The sequence below is a fragment of the Lactuca saligna genome, chromosome 2 (assembly GCF_052625555.1).
Source record: "Lactuca saligna cultivar CGN05327 chromosome 2, ASM5262555v1, whole genome shotgun sequence".
NCBI lineage: Eukaryota > Viridiplantae > Streptophyta > Magnoliopsida > Asterales > Asteraceae > Lactuca > Lactuca saligna.
The window spans coordinates 189,413,455-189,430,352 of NC_136418.1; the positions used below are offsets into that span (position 1 = coordinate 189,413,455).

Genomic DNA, 16,898 nt, shown 5'->3' on the forward strand with positions numbered 1-16,898 from the left:
GATATTTAATTTCTCTTTGGTCTATTATACTAACAAAATAATTTCCTTATAGGATTCACGATTGTCATCTCACATGGGTACTGTAAATAGGTTAATATGAGTCGCTTAGATGGTTTGGTCTATTATTTTTTTTAATGTAATATGTAGTGTTTTTTTAACAGTAATATATTTCATTTTATTCGTTTATATACATTTTATTATGCATATAGTTTTTAATTATTTAAGAAATAATGTTAAGTATGAAATGTAAGAATAACAGTTGTGAATATTATTAAAGATAAATAAGTTTATCAAATTGAGACTCATAGTAAAAGTCTCAATTAACCTTTCAAGTGAAATTATATGTAAATTAAATTTCTTTTTTGTTTTATATATACAAAAAAAAAAAAAAAAAAAAAAAAAAAAAAAAAAAAAAAAAAAAAATTGCTACAAAAACAAAATCATTCATAAATATTATGTAATAAATTATGTTACATTTATTATATATAGTCTGTATGTTATATTTTTTATTGATTTTAAAATTAACAAGTAAAAAAATGAAACCCTAGACAATCGAGTTACATAGAAGTTAAAAAAAAAAATTATAATGTTCATTGGACAATTAATTTACAATTGGTTTTTTTTTTTTTAATATTGAACAATTATTTGAGTTTGTAACTTATTTAACTAAATATAATTTTTTATGTAAACATGGCAATAAATTGGTGAATAGGTTGGTTAGGTTGTCATGGTTTTGAGATGCTTCTTAGAGAATGGAGATGTCCTAACCACTAACACTAAAATGAGGATCTAGAAAATCAAATAACAACAGCCAAACAGTTATTTTAAGGTTCCAAAACAAAATCTGGATTGTAAAGTTGGTGCTTCTTAATTTTTTTTTTCTTTCCGTCTTAGAATAGCATGCTTTCTGTACTCTTTCTTATTGATAACATTATTAAAATCCATAGTTTCCGAATGGAAAACTAAATTTCCTACGCCATACACCGAATTTATTTCACCCTCCATATAGTAACCTTTTACACCATATATATACCTACAGAGAAAAAGAAGCCTTCGATATTTATGATATGTATAACTGAAGTGCATTTTTGGGGTACCATGGTGACGATTCAAGTATCCGGAACAAACGACATCATCTCATCTGAATTAACAAAACATAAAATGGGTATTGAACTGATTTTAAGGAAGGAGAATAGAGAAGCTACTGCCACCATCACCAGCAGCGCCAGTGTCTATTGTCGCTGCCTCCTCTTTCCCTGTCCATCGTTTAGTCGACATGATACACCAATCGTTGCTTGCCTATAGTAGGTGAAGGTTCCGACCCCGCATCTGCGTTTGTCCGTTCCTCAATCGTTTGCAGTTTTGCGTGAGAACACAATTGATTGCAAGAAAAATAGAGCACAGAAGGAATTGATTATGATTAATGGTGAATGATGAGAAATTGTAGTACCGATGGAAGAGGGTCCGTGGCATATACAATGTTGGAGGCAAAATTGTAGGCATCTGCTATGGTAGAGGCAGAGTCGCCAACGTGTCCTGAGGCCGGAATCGATCTGGTCGGCTGCGATATGTCCAGAATTGAAGAAGACTATTGCCGATCGATCTTAGAATTCATCTGGTGACTTCACGGTCGCCAAAGAAGCCCCAAGAAGCATCTAACATTTCTGAAGTCGTTGGGGGTGTCATGCGCAAGAAAGAAACTGGAAGAGTCGGTATAAGGGATAGGAAAAAAAAAAAGGAGTAAGAAATGCATCTGATTGGAAGCAGGGGAGGTGGAAGAGGGGACATAACACGTGTACAAGACACTAATCCGGACCACAGAGTAAAATAAAAACCATTGACCAAATATTATTAACCGGGATGTAAAAATAATTTGACCAAGTTAACAAAACCCAAAAACACAAAAGTCTAGGGGCTAAAATGAAAAATGGGCTACTTTCACTGTTCATGAACAAGGGGGTTTAAAATTTATATGTATATATGAATTATGAATTATGAATTATGAGCATACATTACAACTCTTCCTACAAGTACCATAATAATCGGGAGTGCCCACCATGTATATCGGGTTCCTCTCACATTCCCCAAACGCAGCCCACTGAGGGCAGCTCTCATCCTCGTCTGTGCATGATAAATCATCCTCATCGGCATCCTTTCCCTTGGAATTTGAATTTGAATTTGAATTTGCTTTCACCACAAAACTCTTGGTGGCCCACCACATACCCTCCTTGTTGATTATTGGGCACCTCGCCACGTGTGAGCTACTCGGGTCTAAACTGGTATTCGGATGGAGACTGAAGAACAAAATCGCATTGCCTTTCACAGGTTTACTTATTTCACTCCTCTTCATACAATCCCCATCCCCCCACCATATCTTGCTCTTCACTTTCCACTAATAACAATCAGAATTCTCATTTAATTAATTTATTAAAAAATCACTTTTCCAAAACACAGACACTTTGGTCCCCTGTGCTTTACTCAATCTCAAAGGAAGATTTCAATAACTGGACAAACTTCTTTGTGATATCGAGTAAAGCACAGGGACTAAATCTGTAATTTACTTAAATTGTATCTATCTATCTAACCTCTGCTTGAGGAAAAACGATGTGACCACCCTGTGACACGTTTGAAAGATACATAACGACTGTTGCCAGTAAAATTTCTCCAGTGTTTGTGTTTGTGTTGCTCCTCAGCTTCCCTTTACTACTACTACTACTCTCTTCATCACCAATATGAACAACATGAATCGGCTTTCCATTTCCTGTGAAAATCAGACCAGATCATGATTCCATATGTTTATTATAACTTGAAAAAGAAAAAGAAGGATGGTGAGGTGAAGGGAGAAAACCTTTTGGAAGAAAAGTCCATGCTGAAACCCGTTCCTCGATCTTTTCAGTTATTTCATCCTAAAATGGAGATGGATTCTGTAATATTAAGCATGATTCCAAAAACTAATTATAAAAATAATGAAACAATCTTTCTTTCAATAAAGCAATCGAGGAGGTTGTAAACAATAATTCAATGTGCCATTCAAGCTGGTTTTTAAAGAAAAAGATTGCAAACAATGACTCATTCAATGGCGAAAAAACCTATTTCTCTATACAAAAACTTACATATTCTGAACATTAATAAAAGCCCTAAAATGAAAATTTAACAGAGATGAACTTACTTCAATTTCTAAAGAGACATCTAAATTTGTAGTCTGTCCCACAACCTTGCTTGAATTGTTGCCACTAGATTTCTCTTTCTTGTCATTTCCCTATATATATAACCAAACAAATACATAGATATTAGTTAAACTACCAACCTATCTCTAGCTTTAATCAACTAATTATTTGATTATGATTATGGTTGTGATTCTTCAATTTGCAATAATCACTTTCAAAATAAACATCCAAACATTTATTTTGGCAGAGTGAAAGTAACTTATATTAGTCAATATATCACAAAGAAAGATAATTATCAAGATTCTACCAATGATATAAGGTGGTCACACTCCTCATAAGATAGGAAGCCTTTGTACAAGAATACCCTATCGGATCCAAAGAAAGACCATGTCAAAAGCATAATCTTAAAATTATCATCACTTCACTCAAAAAAAAAATTATAATTTATAATTTATAAAGAAGCATCCTATTCCTATCCTTTAAAGATAGATCATCAAAGTACCTGACCTTGGTCGCCAAGAGAGTTGAGTAACTTGTGAGGGGTCAATTGCGTTAGGATGAGGAACCGCACGCCCTAATTTTATAATATTTTCTTTGCTTCTAAGATCCTTTCGACTATAAGACAACAAATGAAATTGACCATATTAGCCATCACAAACCAGTTACCAAATTCTCTTCATAATATCATAACAGTTACACCATATTTTCATACTCACTCTTTTCTTTATCATCCATTGTAGATATAAACATGAATTATCATCCAACATGATTATCAATAATTGGAGAATATTACAAGGGGATGGATGCATACATATGGTGGGGTGGAATCCCATTCCCCAGTGATGAAATTATAGAGAAAGGGTACATGGTATGCCCTTTTCACAATTAGGGCCCTAAAGGAAGAAACCCGTGTAGGGTAAAGTAACAAATTTCCTCAATTTTATCCTCGGTCTTCAACAACTTCTGGAATATGAGTTCGATAAGCAATCGAGATATCCACATATTACGTCAAAGCAGTAAGCAATTAGCCGATTATATACATAAATTGGACAAAAAAATATTACTACATTAAACCCCAAAAGAGCTAAAACTGTAAGAATATACAATTTTTTCAAGTATTGACAAATACGAGAAAAAGTGAAATAGGTTTCTTACCTTTCGGTAAAACATCTCGAGAAACAACAGATGAGCACCAAAACAAGAAGAACTGAGTGATCTGTCGCCATGGAAGACGTAGTTGTTAAAGAGGGGCGGATTGACGACCAAGTATCAAAGGTTTTAACAGAAATTGGATAAGCGTTGAATGAAATATGATTGGATCAAGTCGATAATTTTGAAATTGGGGCAGTAGCATTTACGCGTGCATTAATTTAGCTACATCTGTAGTACTCTCCACAGTCCTTGAGTAATGAGTAGGATTCTTTGTTCGTTGTTAACATGAAACAGGGTGTCAAATAATTACAACTTTTTCCTTTTCAAGTAGAGAAAATTGCAAAAATGGTCCTTTAGTAGGCAAAAAACTGCAAGTTTAGTCCAAAAAATAGTTTGGACTTGCGCCAATGGTCAAATATTAGATCATTTTTGTGAATTTGGTCCCTCATGCTTAAAAACATGATAAAAACCTTAGCCTCATGCTTAAAAACATGATAAAAACCTTAGCCAATCAGGTCAAATATTGTCCGCTTTGGGTTAAACCTCACGGCTTTACAAAACTTGTCATATCAATTAGGCTAAATAGTAATATATAAACCCAACATCTCATTTTCATGTGGGCGATGTGGGACAAAGAGTATCAATACATCCTCCCATAAGGAACGTATCAATAATCGCCCCTTTGAGACCATTCATCCCCGAATGGTTGTCCGGAGGGTTGACTCCCTCAACGAGACAATCAAAAGGCCATTCTGATACCATGATCTGAACCTTATCCAACCGGATCAAATATTGTCCACTTTAGGTTAACCCTCACGGCTTTACAAAATACATCTTACGAGTTAGGCTAAGGATTAGTACATAAACCCAAAATATCCTTTTCATGTGAGCAATGCGGTACAAGGAGTACCAATGCACCCTCACATAAAAGAACGTATCAAGACTTCACAACTTTCATTAACCCTAAAATTTAAATGGTTTAACAGGTTAATATCATAAAAATTCTTATATATTAAATTTTTTTCAGGACTAAATCTTTTTTTCCCAAAGGATCCTTGCAAATTCCTTTTTTTTCGGTTTGGCTTTTTTAAAAGGTTTTAATCGTAAGCTTCCGGGTTTAGAATTTTTTTCTGAAAAAAACCCCTCAACCCCTTTTCTATGAAAACCCTCGACTTTTATTTAGATAAAAACCCTTACATTTTGACGATTTTTTCGATTTCCAGGATTCATGCTCTCTCCATTATAAACATTTTAAATCCTAGAAGTGACTTGATCCATGATAATGTCAAAATGCATATCAAATTAATTTGTAGGATACTCGAAGATTGTAGTAGATGAAAATTTTCGCCTTAAATTGGCTTGGTAATTTAAGAATCAAACATAGAGAGAGTTTCTAATGTCAATTTATATGTGGTATGTGATCTAGTTTTTCATGTATTCTCCATTAGAAACATTGTCAAACTAGACTCACGGTCGGCCATCGGACGGCCCATAGGCCTGGGCAAGCTAGGCGATCGCCTCGGGCCCCCAAATGCCAAAGGGCCCCATATTTATCAATGTTCTAAAAAGCTCGTCATGGCGCGTCACGACTCTAAGGCTTGCACCTACTGTCAAGCTTTGTTAAAACGCCGCCTTAACTCATATATGTGTATAAAAATGAATAATAGGTGAAAATACATATAAAAATATTAATTATATAGAAAATTGCTGCCTTAAGTCACACCTTACAAACGTCATGACTTGCCAAGGCTCGGAAAAGCTTGAGGCTTGACATTGTCGCCAAATCACGCCTTACGTTATTTAGAACCTTGATATTTATACATGTTATTGGGTTATATTGGTGGCAACCCATATTTTTTAAGTCGTATGGACTAGTTTTAGCCCACTATTATCACTTATGAGGTGTCGATCCAAATCCAAATTGAAGAAGCATGCGGCGTCCCTACTGACCTACTGCGTTTTCGACTTCCAAGGCCAATTTAATCTCTTCAATCTTCCGCTTCATTTGAATCACTTCCATGGAAAATCCAAACGACACCATTGTCCATCTCTACAACGCCCGAACGGTTAGTTCTCATTCTTCTATCTCTAGTTCAAGTTAATCAGTTCTTCTCATCTTTTCTGATTTTCTGAATTCGTTGCGCAATACACACTTGACAATACTCATTCTTTATTTTCTAATTTCTGATTTCATTTAACTGAAATAGCAGTGGCAACAATCGAGATTAGTGGAAATTAGATTTCTTTTGATAGTTGAGACTTGAGACTCGATATTACTGCAAAACTAATTGGATTTGTTTCAATCTTTCTAATCGTTTTTTTTCTGAAGTCTCTAATTTTTGCATCAGTGTAGTCTATAATTTTTTAATCTGTGGACTGTGAATCGATTTTGTTAAATTCTTTCAATCCTTCTGATTTCGTTTTTTCATTAAGATTTAAGAATTTGCAAAATTGATTCTGTTATGAATCATTGTTCATGATTGAAATAGACTTTTCTGATTTCGAGTTTGTATGAATCATTGCTTAATTCGATTTCTCTGTTTAACTATTTTCTAAACTTCTGACTTCTCATTTCAATTGGGCTGCTCAATAAAATATATCTCTGCAAAATCGATTTCTCTGTTTCGCAGGTACTCTCTTTTTAATTTTCTTTGTGTTAATTTGTTTTTTGTGATTTTGATGAATTCAAAATTTCTGAATTGTAAATATGATTTTGTTTTAATTTGATATCTTTGTTTTCTAATCTTCAGATTTTCATTTATGTTTTCAGCTTTAAGGACTAAATATATAACAGACAAAAGACAGCTGACTGACTGCAGCTAGTATCTTCTCACTTTATTTTGTTATTTTGTGAATGTGTGAGATTGATTGTTGATATGATTTCTTGATTGTTATGAATTGAAAAAAAAAATCATAAATAATATTGAACTTGATTATATAACTGATAACCTTGCATCTGAAAAAGCTAGTAAATGTTTTTTTTTTTTAGTTTTTCTTCGCTATGTTTATGTATTAGGATTCATAGCATGTTTAAGCGTTTTTATTTTGTTGTTTTGTATTAATATTTGCTTGGTTGTAAGGTTTATGGGGTTGTCCCGAAGCTTTTTTTTCAATAGGTGGGAGTCCCAAAGCCTTGGTTGTATGGTTTCTGGGAGGGTCCGCCTTTACAAAAAAAGATATATAAGGGCCTCAATTTTTTATTTTGCCCCCAGCCCACCAAAAATATCTAGGACCGAACCTGAATAGACTAGATAATTGTTTTTCACATACTACAAAATTGTTTTTCACATACTACAATCATTGAGCATCTGCAAATAGATTTTGATATGCATTTGCCAACAAGAATTTGACATGACATTTTTTCTCTTTGTGTGAGAAAAAATCAAATATTACCTTCATATTGTAATTTTGAAAATTGGTAAAAACGCCATAACACAGCAAAAAACATAGGAAATATGAGTCAAAATAAAAATAAAAAAAAGTTTGCTAGATGTGAAGGTTTTTTCGGATAAAAAGGTAAGTGTTTTTCCCAAAAAAAAATTGTCTAAAATCGAAAGATTGCTAAAAAAATGCTAAAATAGCCCAAAAATAATAATGAAAATTTGCTAAGACTTTTTTATTTAGGAAGATACAATTCTTCTTTTTGTGTATGTGTCACTATTTCCTAAGGACCCACAAGTCAACATCATCCCCAAATTATGAGTTTCAAGTTTCAACCTTCTTAGGTTGGAGAGAATGATGCGAGCGAAATCGCATTCTCTTCATCGTCACGTAAGCGTAGTGTGGTTTCTTGTCACACCAAGGGAGTGGTGCCACACTTTTATTTTATTTTATTTTTTAATTGTTTTAATTTAATAAAACTTCTTTTTTAACAAAAAAACATAATTTTAAAAAGATAATATTTCATTAATTAAAAATACAAATACCATACATTGCTTAACTTTAAAATAAAATAAAATAGAATAAAACACTAAAAATTTAGAAAAGCAAATTAAAAACAATTAAGGAGCTCCACCGCCTCTAGTGCGAGAAAATCAAATGTATCGAATGCAAAAGGAACAAACACATGTTGATTTTCTCTACATGTATTCTCGTGCTTTACCACTTTGCACGCAGCGGCTTTCAAAGCGGCATGCCCAGCTGCGAAACCTCCGCTCTCCAAACCAATGAGAGGAGAGACACCAGTAAGATCCACGCACGCATGCTTCCCTCCTATCCATCCAAAGACCAAAATGTCAGCCGGTCGAAGTGTGGACCTGCCATCCTGCGGGTCCGTCAAAAAGTTCACTGGCGCTTCTTTCTTCACAGATATACCAGCACGCCGACAAGCATCAAGAAGAACATCCCGAACTACATCATGTCTATACTTGAAACCAGGGAGCTCTCTACAATGAACCGCGTGTTCCCCAAAGGTATCCAAACATGCCTTGCGACAAACTGGGCATATCTCGTCAATTGGGAATATGGGAATCATGAGGCGGTAACGAAGGATAGTTCGGTACTCCACAGGAGACATATGCTGGCCAAGACCATCAATAGGGATAGTTAGCAGAAAATCCTGAGCATGAGGCGCCCGCAGACACTCAAAGACTGCTTTCTGTCTGACAGTCATATCGAAGTTGACTTCCATATCGGAAATTCAGAGCAACATCATAGATATGAGAAATAACAGCAAATTCACAAAAATCGTAAACTCACAAATGTATCAAAAATTCATAAAATGAAATAACCACTTACTAAGGTGTCATCGGTTGAGTTTAGAGAGGGCATGTGAACTGTGAAGTTATAGTCGAGTATCCATGAAACACAGTCGACTGTCGAGTCGATTTCTAGCAAAACGAAGTTCGTGACATGAAGACCGGAGGTGAGGCGGAAAGGCGTCGACAGGCGGTAAGGCGGAAGGGCATCGACAGGCAGCCGGTAACTCTGTCTCTGTCTCGTCGACAAAGCTGATAACAGGAGTGGGCTCTTGACGTCTTAATTGGGTGGGAGTGAGATTTGACTTTTGAGAAGTCGCCGTTTCACATTGAGATGAAGAAGGAAACGGGAAACCTAACCCTAAAATTAGTAATTATATTTTGTATATATGTATTTTATATTAAATATATATGCTCTTTACATAAATACACAACCGGGCCCCCGCAGGAGTATGGGACGGAAACACCCATTCCTGACCCCGATCCCGAAAATAGACGGGGTTTAATTCCGCCCCCGCTCCCATTCCCAATTTTTTTTTAAATTAGTCTCATACGGTATCGGGGTTCCACGGAGGTTTTTGACATCTCTAGTCCAAGGCCTTAACGTTGATATGATAGACCGACATAAACATTCAAGCTGAAAACGAGAATGAGGTTCTGCAGATCGAGACCATAGAACTAGATTCCATTTTATCTGGCAAAATAATAAAACAATTAGCTAACAAATTTTTAAGTTGGTAAATCAAAAACCCAGATTGTTCTCTACGGGATTTCTACACAATATGTGATTTTGTTAACACATTACGTTTGGTAACAGAAGGACAAAAAACATTAGCGAGAACTGTTGTCGACGACTTTGAGGGAGCTAGAGGACGGCACTTTTGGCGGCGGCTCTTGGAGGAGGCGGTGGCCGGCTATTGACGAAGGGGCTGGCGGAGTTTTGCAGATTGGAGATGCAGTCGGAGGGATCAAGGAGGTATCGTGTGAAGCAGGAAGAGAGAGGAAAAACGAAAACTAGAATATTAGTGTAAAATTGGGCCGAGTGAATGAATCTAGGTTTAAATTTGTTTCATTGTACAAAAACATGGGCTTAGTAAAAAGGTTATTTTTGAAGTCCAAAAAGTGAAAACAAATATTTTTAAAATAGTTAAGAATTGTTCGACGATAAATATGTTGTAACAAAACAATAAAATTGATAAAACTTTTGAATGCGTGAGAACAGGTAATGAAAAGATAATAAGTGACCAGAACCGAAGTTGTTTCCAAAAAAACATGCGGCATATACAAAAAGTAAAACGAAAATAAAAAGATAAAATGAATGTTCATCACACTTGATCTACTGGTGGTTGATTAAGGGCATCACCCAAGACGTTAAAAATTAGTACTTTTAAAACAACAAAAACCAGAAAAAAAAAAAAAAAATCAAAAGTGGACCAAAACGGACAAATCAAAAAAAAAATCAAAAGTACACCAAAATTGTCAAGTTCAATAAAATCCAGGGATCATTTATCTATAAAATAGAAACTAAGCCGATGAACTAGGGGTGTGCAAAAAATCCGCAAAACCGAAACCGAGCCGATCCAGTCAATCCAAAACCGAAAAAACCGACTATCTACAGGTCGGTTTCGGTTTGAATATTTAGGTACCGCGGATACCCGAACCGAATCGTCATATATTATTCAAACATTATTCCCATTGTTCATGAAGCATTATTTCTGACATTGAAAGATTGTCACGCATTAAATAAATAAATAAATATATAATGATAAATATTAGTAACAATTAAATAAAAATTTAAAAGATCCTACTTGCATGATTGTAATCTTTTTAATTCACTGTAAGTAATCTTTTTGCATAGCTAGGATGGTTGACAAATTTCATTTATCATTGATCATACGTCCCAATGGCTATGGACAATATCCGGTTTGCATTTCTACATTCGATTTATTTTCATTATTATAGTTATTATACAGATTATAATTAATTTATAATTAATGTTACTTGAGCGTCATCATATTTTTTTTGAGTCTTTAGCGTGCTTATTTTTTTAAAAGAAATGATTGAAATAGAGTTTGTAGTTTTGATTAAATTTGAAGTTCATATTTAACGGGTACTCGTGAACTGAACTGTGGTTACCCGTCTTCACACAGTTCGGTTCGGTTCGTTTTTTTGCCAATTCGGTTCGGCTTCGGGTAATGCACCTGAGGTACCCGCCCCGCAGTCACGGTTCACAATTTTATTACTATTCGAACTGAACCGACTCATGAACACTTCTACGATGAACAGTACTAGCTCCGCCGGGTAGACGGGTTTTCATCAGCTCTCTCTCTCTCTCATAAGTTATTGTTCATAAGGATGTTATGTCTTTAATATGTATATTAATATGTGAATCCACCGTAAAGAAATTAAATAATTAAATACACAATAATTATGGTTAGTGACCAAATAGAAATATCTATAAACAATAAAATGGAAATAAAAAGACGGTTCGAACTTTGAAGTAAACATAAAACATGTGCACAATGTAGAAAAACACAAATGATACGAGCAAATATTAGTAATAAAGCATGTTTGATGCATTAGCGTAAAACATGTAGTCAAAACCAACGGGTGTAAGTAGACAATAAAGAAGGAAAACATATACATATAAATGTCATACTCAAATGACTACTCTTATACTACTTCACTATCTTGATTTTATGTCTTTATGTTATTTTATCTAAGATTTTGTCCTCGGAAAGAACTATCTCCTTTAAGTCTAACATCACATTATCTTCTCATTTGTTTTGGCATCCTCTCATCTTCGCACAATTCATAATCGACAGCCAATCCTCTCCTCGTCGGGAACATCATTCCCTCCACCTTGGGGTCAACAACATCGAAGGGTTTGGAGAATTCGGGGTTTGATCCCCTTCTTTCCCATTTTATTTTTCTTTATTTATATAAGAAAAAAAACCAAAGAATTATTTACATCTTTGTTTTATACGAAATTGTGCTTACAAAATTAGTTTTCTTTAATATCAATGTTTTCTACAATTTTTACATCCTCATTTTTGTGCAAGTTTTTCAAAGATTTTTCTGTTTTACTTCTTTGTATATATGCGGGTATTTCTTAAAAAAATTTTCATTTTTATAGATTAGTTTCTTTAGATACTCATTTTCATGCATATAAGGCTGTAAAAGATGTAAAAAAAAACGTGGTTTTACCTATTCGTCTTCACAGACCAAAAATGCATAATTAAACTCAATTCTAGTGTAAACTATATATCTTACATAACAGAAATACTCTGCAACAACAGGCGTGGGTAAAATTACATGAACAACAGGCGTGTGGTAACTCTAATTATATATAGTTAATTAGGGAGGATTTAATCACAAAATCCGTCTTGGTTGGGTCTGTTTCTAATTGCTACAATACAAGGCTTAAGGAGGTGATTACAAATATTTTGCATATAAAATTACATGAACATGAACCCTTAATAATTTAAAATTTAAAAATGAAAACTAAAGTGAATAAAACTGGGAATAAAGGTATTCCCGAATCTTGTAATACTCCTCGCAGAGTGGACCTTCAATAACTATTTGTTGGATAGCAGCAGCACCACCCTACACAAACAATTAAGCTTAAAGATTAAGAAAAAAGTAGCTTAATGTGGTTTTACAAATTTGGCCTTGTTTATTTATTCCTTAGAATTTAGATTAGATACCTTCTGAGTGGCATCACCAACTTTCCTCAATGTAACATACTCCCCACAACGCAGAGCCCCACCAGCAAATTCCACCTGGACACCCTTTCCAGCAAGGAACTGCTTAAAATCTGCCATTTTTAGATCTCCAACAAGCACAGACTTATGAGGAGGAGGAGGTGTTGTTGAAAGGGGGAGTAGTGAAGAGATGCTGCCATTCTCTGTCTTTTCCACCTCTGAATCAATCCACGCTATTTCATAATCTCCAAGCTGTATTTAGTCCACCAAATACTTAATTATACAAAATTTCACTTTTTGAATGTCAGTCATACTAATCTATACTTATGTTTTAACATCAAAAATAATCAACCATATAGTACCAAAAAGAATCAATATTTTTTTTTTAAATAAGAAAAAAAAACGTTGAAAACCAAAACCACCATTTTTTATTTTTGTATCGAAAGAATCATAGGGAAGAAATGCTCGCTCACCTTCTTAAACAGAACATTGCTCATCAGTTTCTCAGAGAGTTGCACCTAGTTTTCACACCAAGGGAAAAAAAACAAAACCGAATCAGATGTGGATATTGTAAGATAAAGTAAATGGTCCAAAATGAGATTCAATGGAACTTGTTGTGTACCTTGTAAGCACATAAATCTGATGTGACATCAATTGTTTCTTCAATTTGTGGAGCATATACATGGGGACAAACATGTCTCAGACAGTGTTGCTTCAAATGCTCCGTTGCCTCAGCTGATCCATGTACCAAAACCTAATATATAAACAAACAAGACCATTTTACCATTAAAATTTAAAAACAGCTTCTCATTCTTTCTTTTTCACTTAATGGACTTAAATAATCTAACAACTTAATAGAGATAGTAATTTTTTTTTTCTTCCATTTCCCAAGTATATATACATATTTTTCAAAACAAACAAAATACATACAAGTTTCAAGGGAGCAACATGTGCAAGAATTGATTTGATGGAGCGACCATCAGAACGTCCTTCAAAATCCATGTAAACCAAACAACATTTCACTTGGACCTGAAACACACAGACACAATTCCAATATAACAACTCCTCAACAAATAGTAAATAAAATCATCAACATTTTTTAACATTTAGATTAAACACAAACTTACAGTAAGTTCAGAAGATACAACTTTTGATGGGGTTGTGTCAAGCATCAAACTAGCAGTGCCTTCATCAAGTTTTCCATCAAGATCACCACCCACCTGAAACACACACTCTCACTCTCACTTTCCCTCAAAATTCAAAATTCAAAATTCAAAATGAACTTACAGCCATAGATCCCATGTCCATATCTTCATCCTTGATCACATAATCATCTGGATTAATCACCTCTCCAAAATCATCCCATTCAGAGGTGTCATCATAAAAAGGAAACATCGGGGCAACACTCGAAGGTGGAACAAATCCATCAATCAAAACATCACGATACGCTTCCCCAACAACTGCCATTTTCCATCAAATCATCTTTTAACATAAAAAAGAAAAAAAAGAGAGAGAGAGAGAGTAAAGGAAGAAATACCATCAGCTTGAGTATGGCCATCAATGATCATTGGGTCGGATTTGGAAACATCAGTTCCAACCACAGCTTTTGAATTTGATTCCTCTTCCTTTACAAGACTGGCTTTCAAAGCCTCTTCCTTTTTAATCTTTTCTTGCTCTTCTTCATATGCAGCTAACTCCTCACCAACTAACGGAACTCTCTTTGAAAGGGTGACTTTAACAGCTTTAGGAGGTGGATCTGACTGAAGGATCCGTGCACGACTACCAAACTACATATACTTATCACAATCAATACATACATATATATATTTGCCTATCTTCATCATTTATACTATAGTTGTTTTTTTAAGCAATATACCTGTCCCCTTTCAGTAAAAAGAACAAGATTTCTTGAATCAGCAGCCCATTCTACAAATATATCATGTGAAAACCCCACTTCTAAACTGGCCATAGAAGCCAGGACAATCTAAAATTCAAAATAAAAATGCGGTGAATGCCATCATAAATATATTTCTACAATAACAAGTGCACTAAAGTTTTTAGCCTCCAATATCAGAAAGTCTGGCTTACCTTTGGGCCCTCTGGGATGTTTTCTAGTTCAGTCTTGTTGATCAGAAGAGTAACATGCCTGGAAATAAATGTATAAATTCCAGGTGATATGAACAGCAATCAAGAAATTATGAAAAAGTCTTTACTTCAAAAGGAAGGCATTATCACGAGTGTGCTCGAAAGACTTTGCTATTGAATCACTCATCCACTCGAGGAAACTCTTGACATAATCAACTGTGCTTGATGACACATACGTGAGAAAGAAGATAGGATAGGTCAAATGATGTTGTTCCCAATACTGCAACATCAGCAAAAAGATCATTATACTATATAAAAATCTAGAGAAAGATAAAAATCACAGATTTTTAATTTTTTGCAGACTAACCTGTTCGAGTATCAAAAGCAGCTCCAGTATTCGGCCAGCAGTGTCCACAGGCAACAACACATTTCCATTGCCTCTTAGAGTGTTCAATATAGCATCTAAAATTCCCAACCAAATAACAAACCCATTAAAAATAAAAAACTTAGAAATGATATATACACACATAGTCACACACGCTACTTAAACAGCTATAGTGAATCCTTAATTACCTATAAATTCTTGATCTCTTTGACGTCTAGAAGGCTGATTATTCAAAGCGTTATATGCATCTGTTATAAGAACAGCTGGTCGAACAAAAGATTCTAAAACTGTTCCATTTAAATGCCTGAAAGATCACCATAGCACGTTAGAAGAACAGTCTGACTTGAAAAATACTCAATGAGATACGGATGCAGTTGACCTTTCTTTGCGATGATTGAAGTCAACAGCATATATCACATCTTCTCCATCTTTAGTTATTTTCCAAACAGTACCTCCCAAGAGGTGACCAGCAACATGAGGTGCAATCACTATACCCTCCCCTTTTCCTGACATTTTTAGTTCATTGAATATTTCACGTAAGGAACAAATTTTAATCCCTGAAAGTGGTGAGATTATCAAGGAAAATGCGCACCAGATAAATGACAATTCTGAGAGTAGGTTAATCTTGTCACGTTTTGGAAGGCAGAATCAATATCATCCAGTGTGAATAAATCAAACTCTGATACTTGCTGCAGAGAGAGGAACATATCTGAGATGTGTAATAACAGCCTTCTAATATGAAAATATCACCACAAGTAACAAGATAAATACGCCATACTGCATTACAATTTACAAATAATCCATTGATCAATGGTTCACCTTGCGGGAGAGGTAGTGATCATACATAGTTAATAGCCCTAATCTGAAGACAGGTTCTGTTGCATAAACTGGAGCAGAAAGTCCGAATTGTTTCATGGCATAGGGTAAAGCACCAAGATGTAGTGTATCTGAATGCGACAACAACACGGCATCTACCGTCGAAGCAATCCTGCAACAGAGATTAACAAAATTTAGGGGTAACCCTTCTTGTTCGCGAATTCATATAGGCAGCTGTTACTTCTACTGTAAATCACATTGTTCTGACAACTTACACAAATTATCAGCTTTTCATTTCCCCTTGATAATTTTCGACTAAATTAACAATTCAAATTGCGAGAGCGGGAGGATTATGAGAAAGTGATGAATTAAAAACCTGGATAGAGGTTGAAGGAGGGAGGGGTCGAAGTGATCGTTCCAACCACAATCGATAAGAAAGTTGAAGCCATCGATGGAGACCAGATATGATAATGGGTTTTCATTGTACACTCCACACAGTGGCGTCACCTGCACCGATGTCCCCATCTATCTCTCTGCTTTATTTCCCTAGCTTTCTCCCGGGGACCTGTTTTCCGTCTACCAGTCACTAGCCGGAGCCGGAACAAAGGAACGTTTGAATCGTTGTACAGAGAAGAGGGTTTTAGAAACCAACTACGAACAACTCAGTACGCCGCGCTTTAGGTTTTAGGCCACACGAAAATTTAATCGGTGAAGTCAAAATTTATGCAGTATTCGGACCACATCTGCAAGCCTCTGCAGTAGAAGAGGTGGACCAAATGTCTGCAATCTGCAATAAGAAAACTGTTTGTTTTTAACGTTTAAATTGAATTTTTAAACTTAATTTCATGTTATAAACATTAAAAATGTATTTTTAACAAAAAAATTAAAGAAA

The 16,898-nt window shown here is 34.9% G+C and overlaps 2 protein-coding genes across 3 annotated transcripts; both read right to left on the bottom strand.

Annotated features, from left to right (window-relative positions):
• Positions 1–1,823: 1,823 nt before the first annotated feature.
• On the bottom strand, positions 1,824–4,607 carry LOC145028577 (putative prolyl 4-hydroxylase 12). 2 transcript variants are annotated; one of them, XM_078977274.1, is made up of 8 exons: positions 4,323–4,607; positions 3,979–4,130; positions 3,675–3,782; positions 3,475–3,532; positions 3,170–3,259; positions 2,849–2,906; positions 2,586–2,761; positions 1,824–2,392 (listed from the first exon to the last, which is right to left on the bottom strand). In XM_078977274.1, the coding sequence occupies exons 2-8, from the start codon at positions 4,032–4,034 to the stop codon at positions 2,000–2,002; spliced, it is 939 nt and encodes a 312-aa protein (XP_078833400.1). In that variant the 5' UTR covers positions 4,035–4,130; positions 4,323–4,607; the 3' UTR covers positions 1,824–1,999. The 2 variants fall into 2 exon arrangements, with proteins under 2 accessions (XP_078833400.1, XP_078833399.1); XM_078977273.1 differs by lacking the exon at positions 3,979–4,130.
• A 7,738-nt stretch (positions 4,608–12,345) lies between these two features.
• On the bottom strand, positions 12,346–16,704 carry CPSF100 (cleavage and polyadenylation specificity factor 100). Its single transcript, XM_078977275.1, has 17 exons — positions 16,383–16,704; positions 16,010–16,178; positions 15,783–15,879; positions 15,570–15,696; positions 15,379–15,494; positions 15,173–15,267; positions 14,934–15,085; positions 14,809–14,866; positions 14,597–14,704; positions 14,258–14,507; positions 14,008–14,180; positions 13,848–13,940; positions 13,651–13,749; positions 13,343–13,474; positions 13,194–13,238; positions 12,724–12,972; positions 12,346–12,622 (listed from the first exon to the last, which is right to left on the bottom strand). The coding sequence occupies exons 1-17, from the start codon at positions 16,529–16,531 to the stop codon at positions 12,521–12,523; spliced, it is 2,214 nt and encodes a 737-aa protein (XP_078833401.1). The 5' UTR covers positions 16,532–16,704; the 3' UTR covers positions 12,346–12,520.
• Positions 16,705–16,898: the final 194 nt, after the last annotated feature.

Coding starts and splice junctions, on each gene's coding strand:
- LOC145028577 (XM_078977273.1), bottom strand. CDS start 4,393: ATGGCGACAGATCACTCAGTTCTTCTTGTTTTGGTGCTCATCTGTTGT. Junction 3,260..3,474: donor GTGACCACCTTATATCATTG/GTAGAATCTTGA, acceptor TTATATATATAG/GGAAATGACAAGAAAGAGAA. Junction 2,393..2,585: donor TCGTTTTTCCTCAAGCAGAG/GTTAGATAGATA, acceptor GATTGTTATTAG/TGGAAAGTGAAGAGCAAGAT.
- CPSF100 (XM_078977275.1), bottom strand. CDS start 16,531: ATGGGGACATCGGTGCAGGTGACGCCACTGTGTGGAGTGTACAATGAA. Junction 15,495..15,569: donor TTCAATCATCGCAAAGAAAG/GTCAACTGCATC, acceptor GTGATCTTTCAG/GCATTTAAATGGAACAGTTT. Junction 13,475..13,650: donor ATGTTGCTCCCTTGAAACTT/GTATGTATTTTG, acceptor TTTATATATTAG/GTTTTGGTACATGGATCAGC.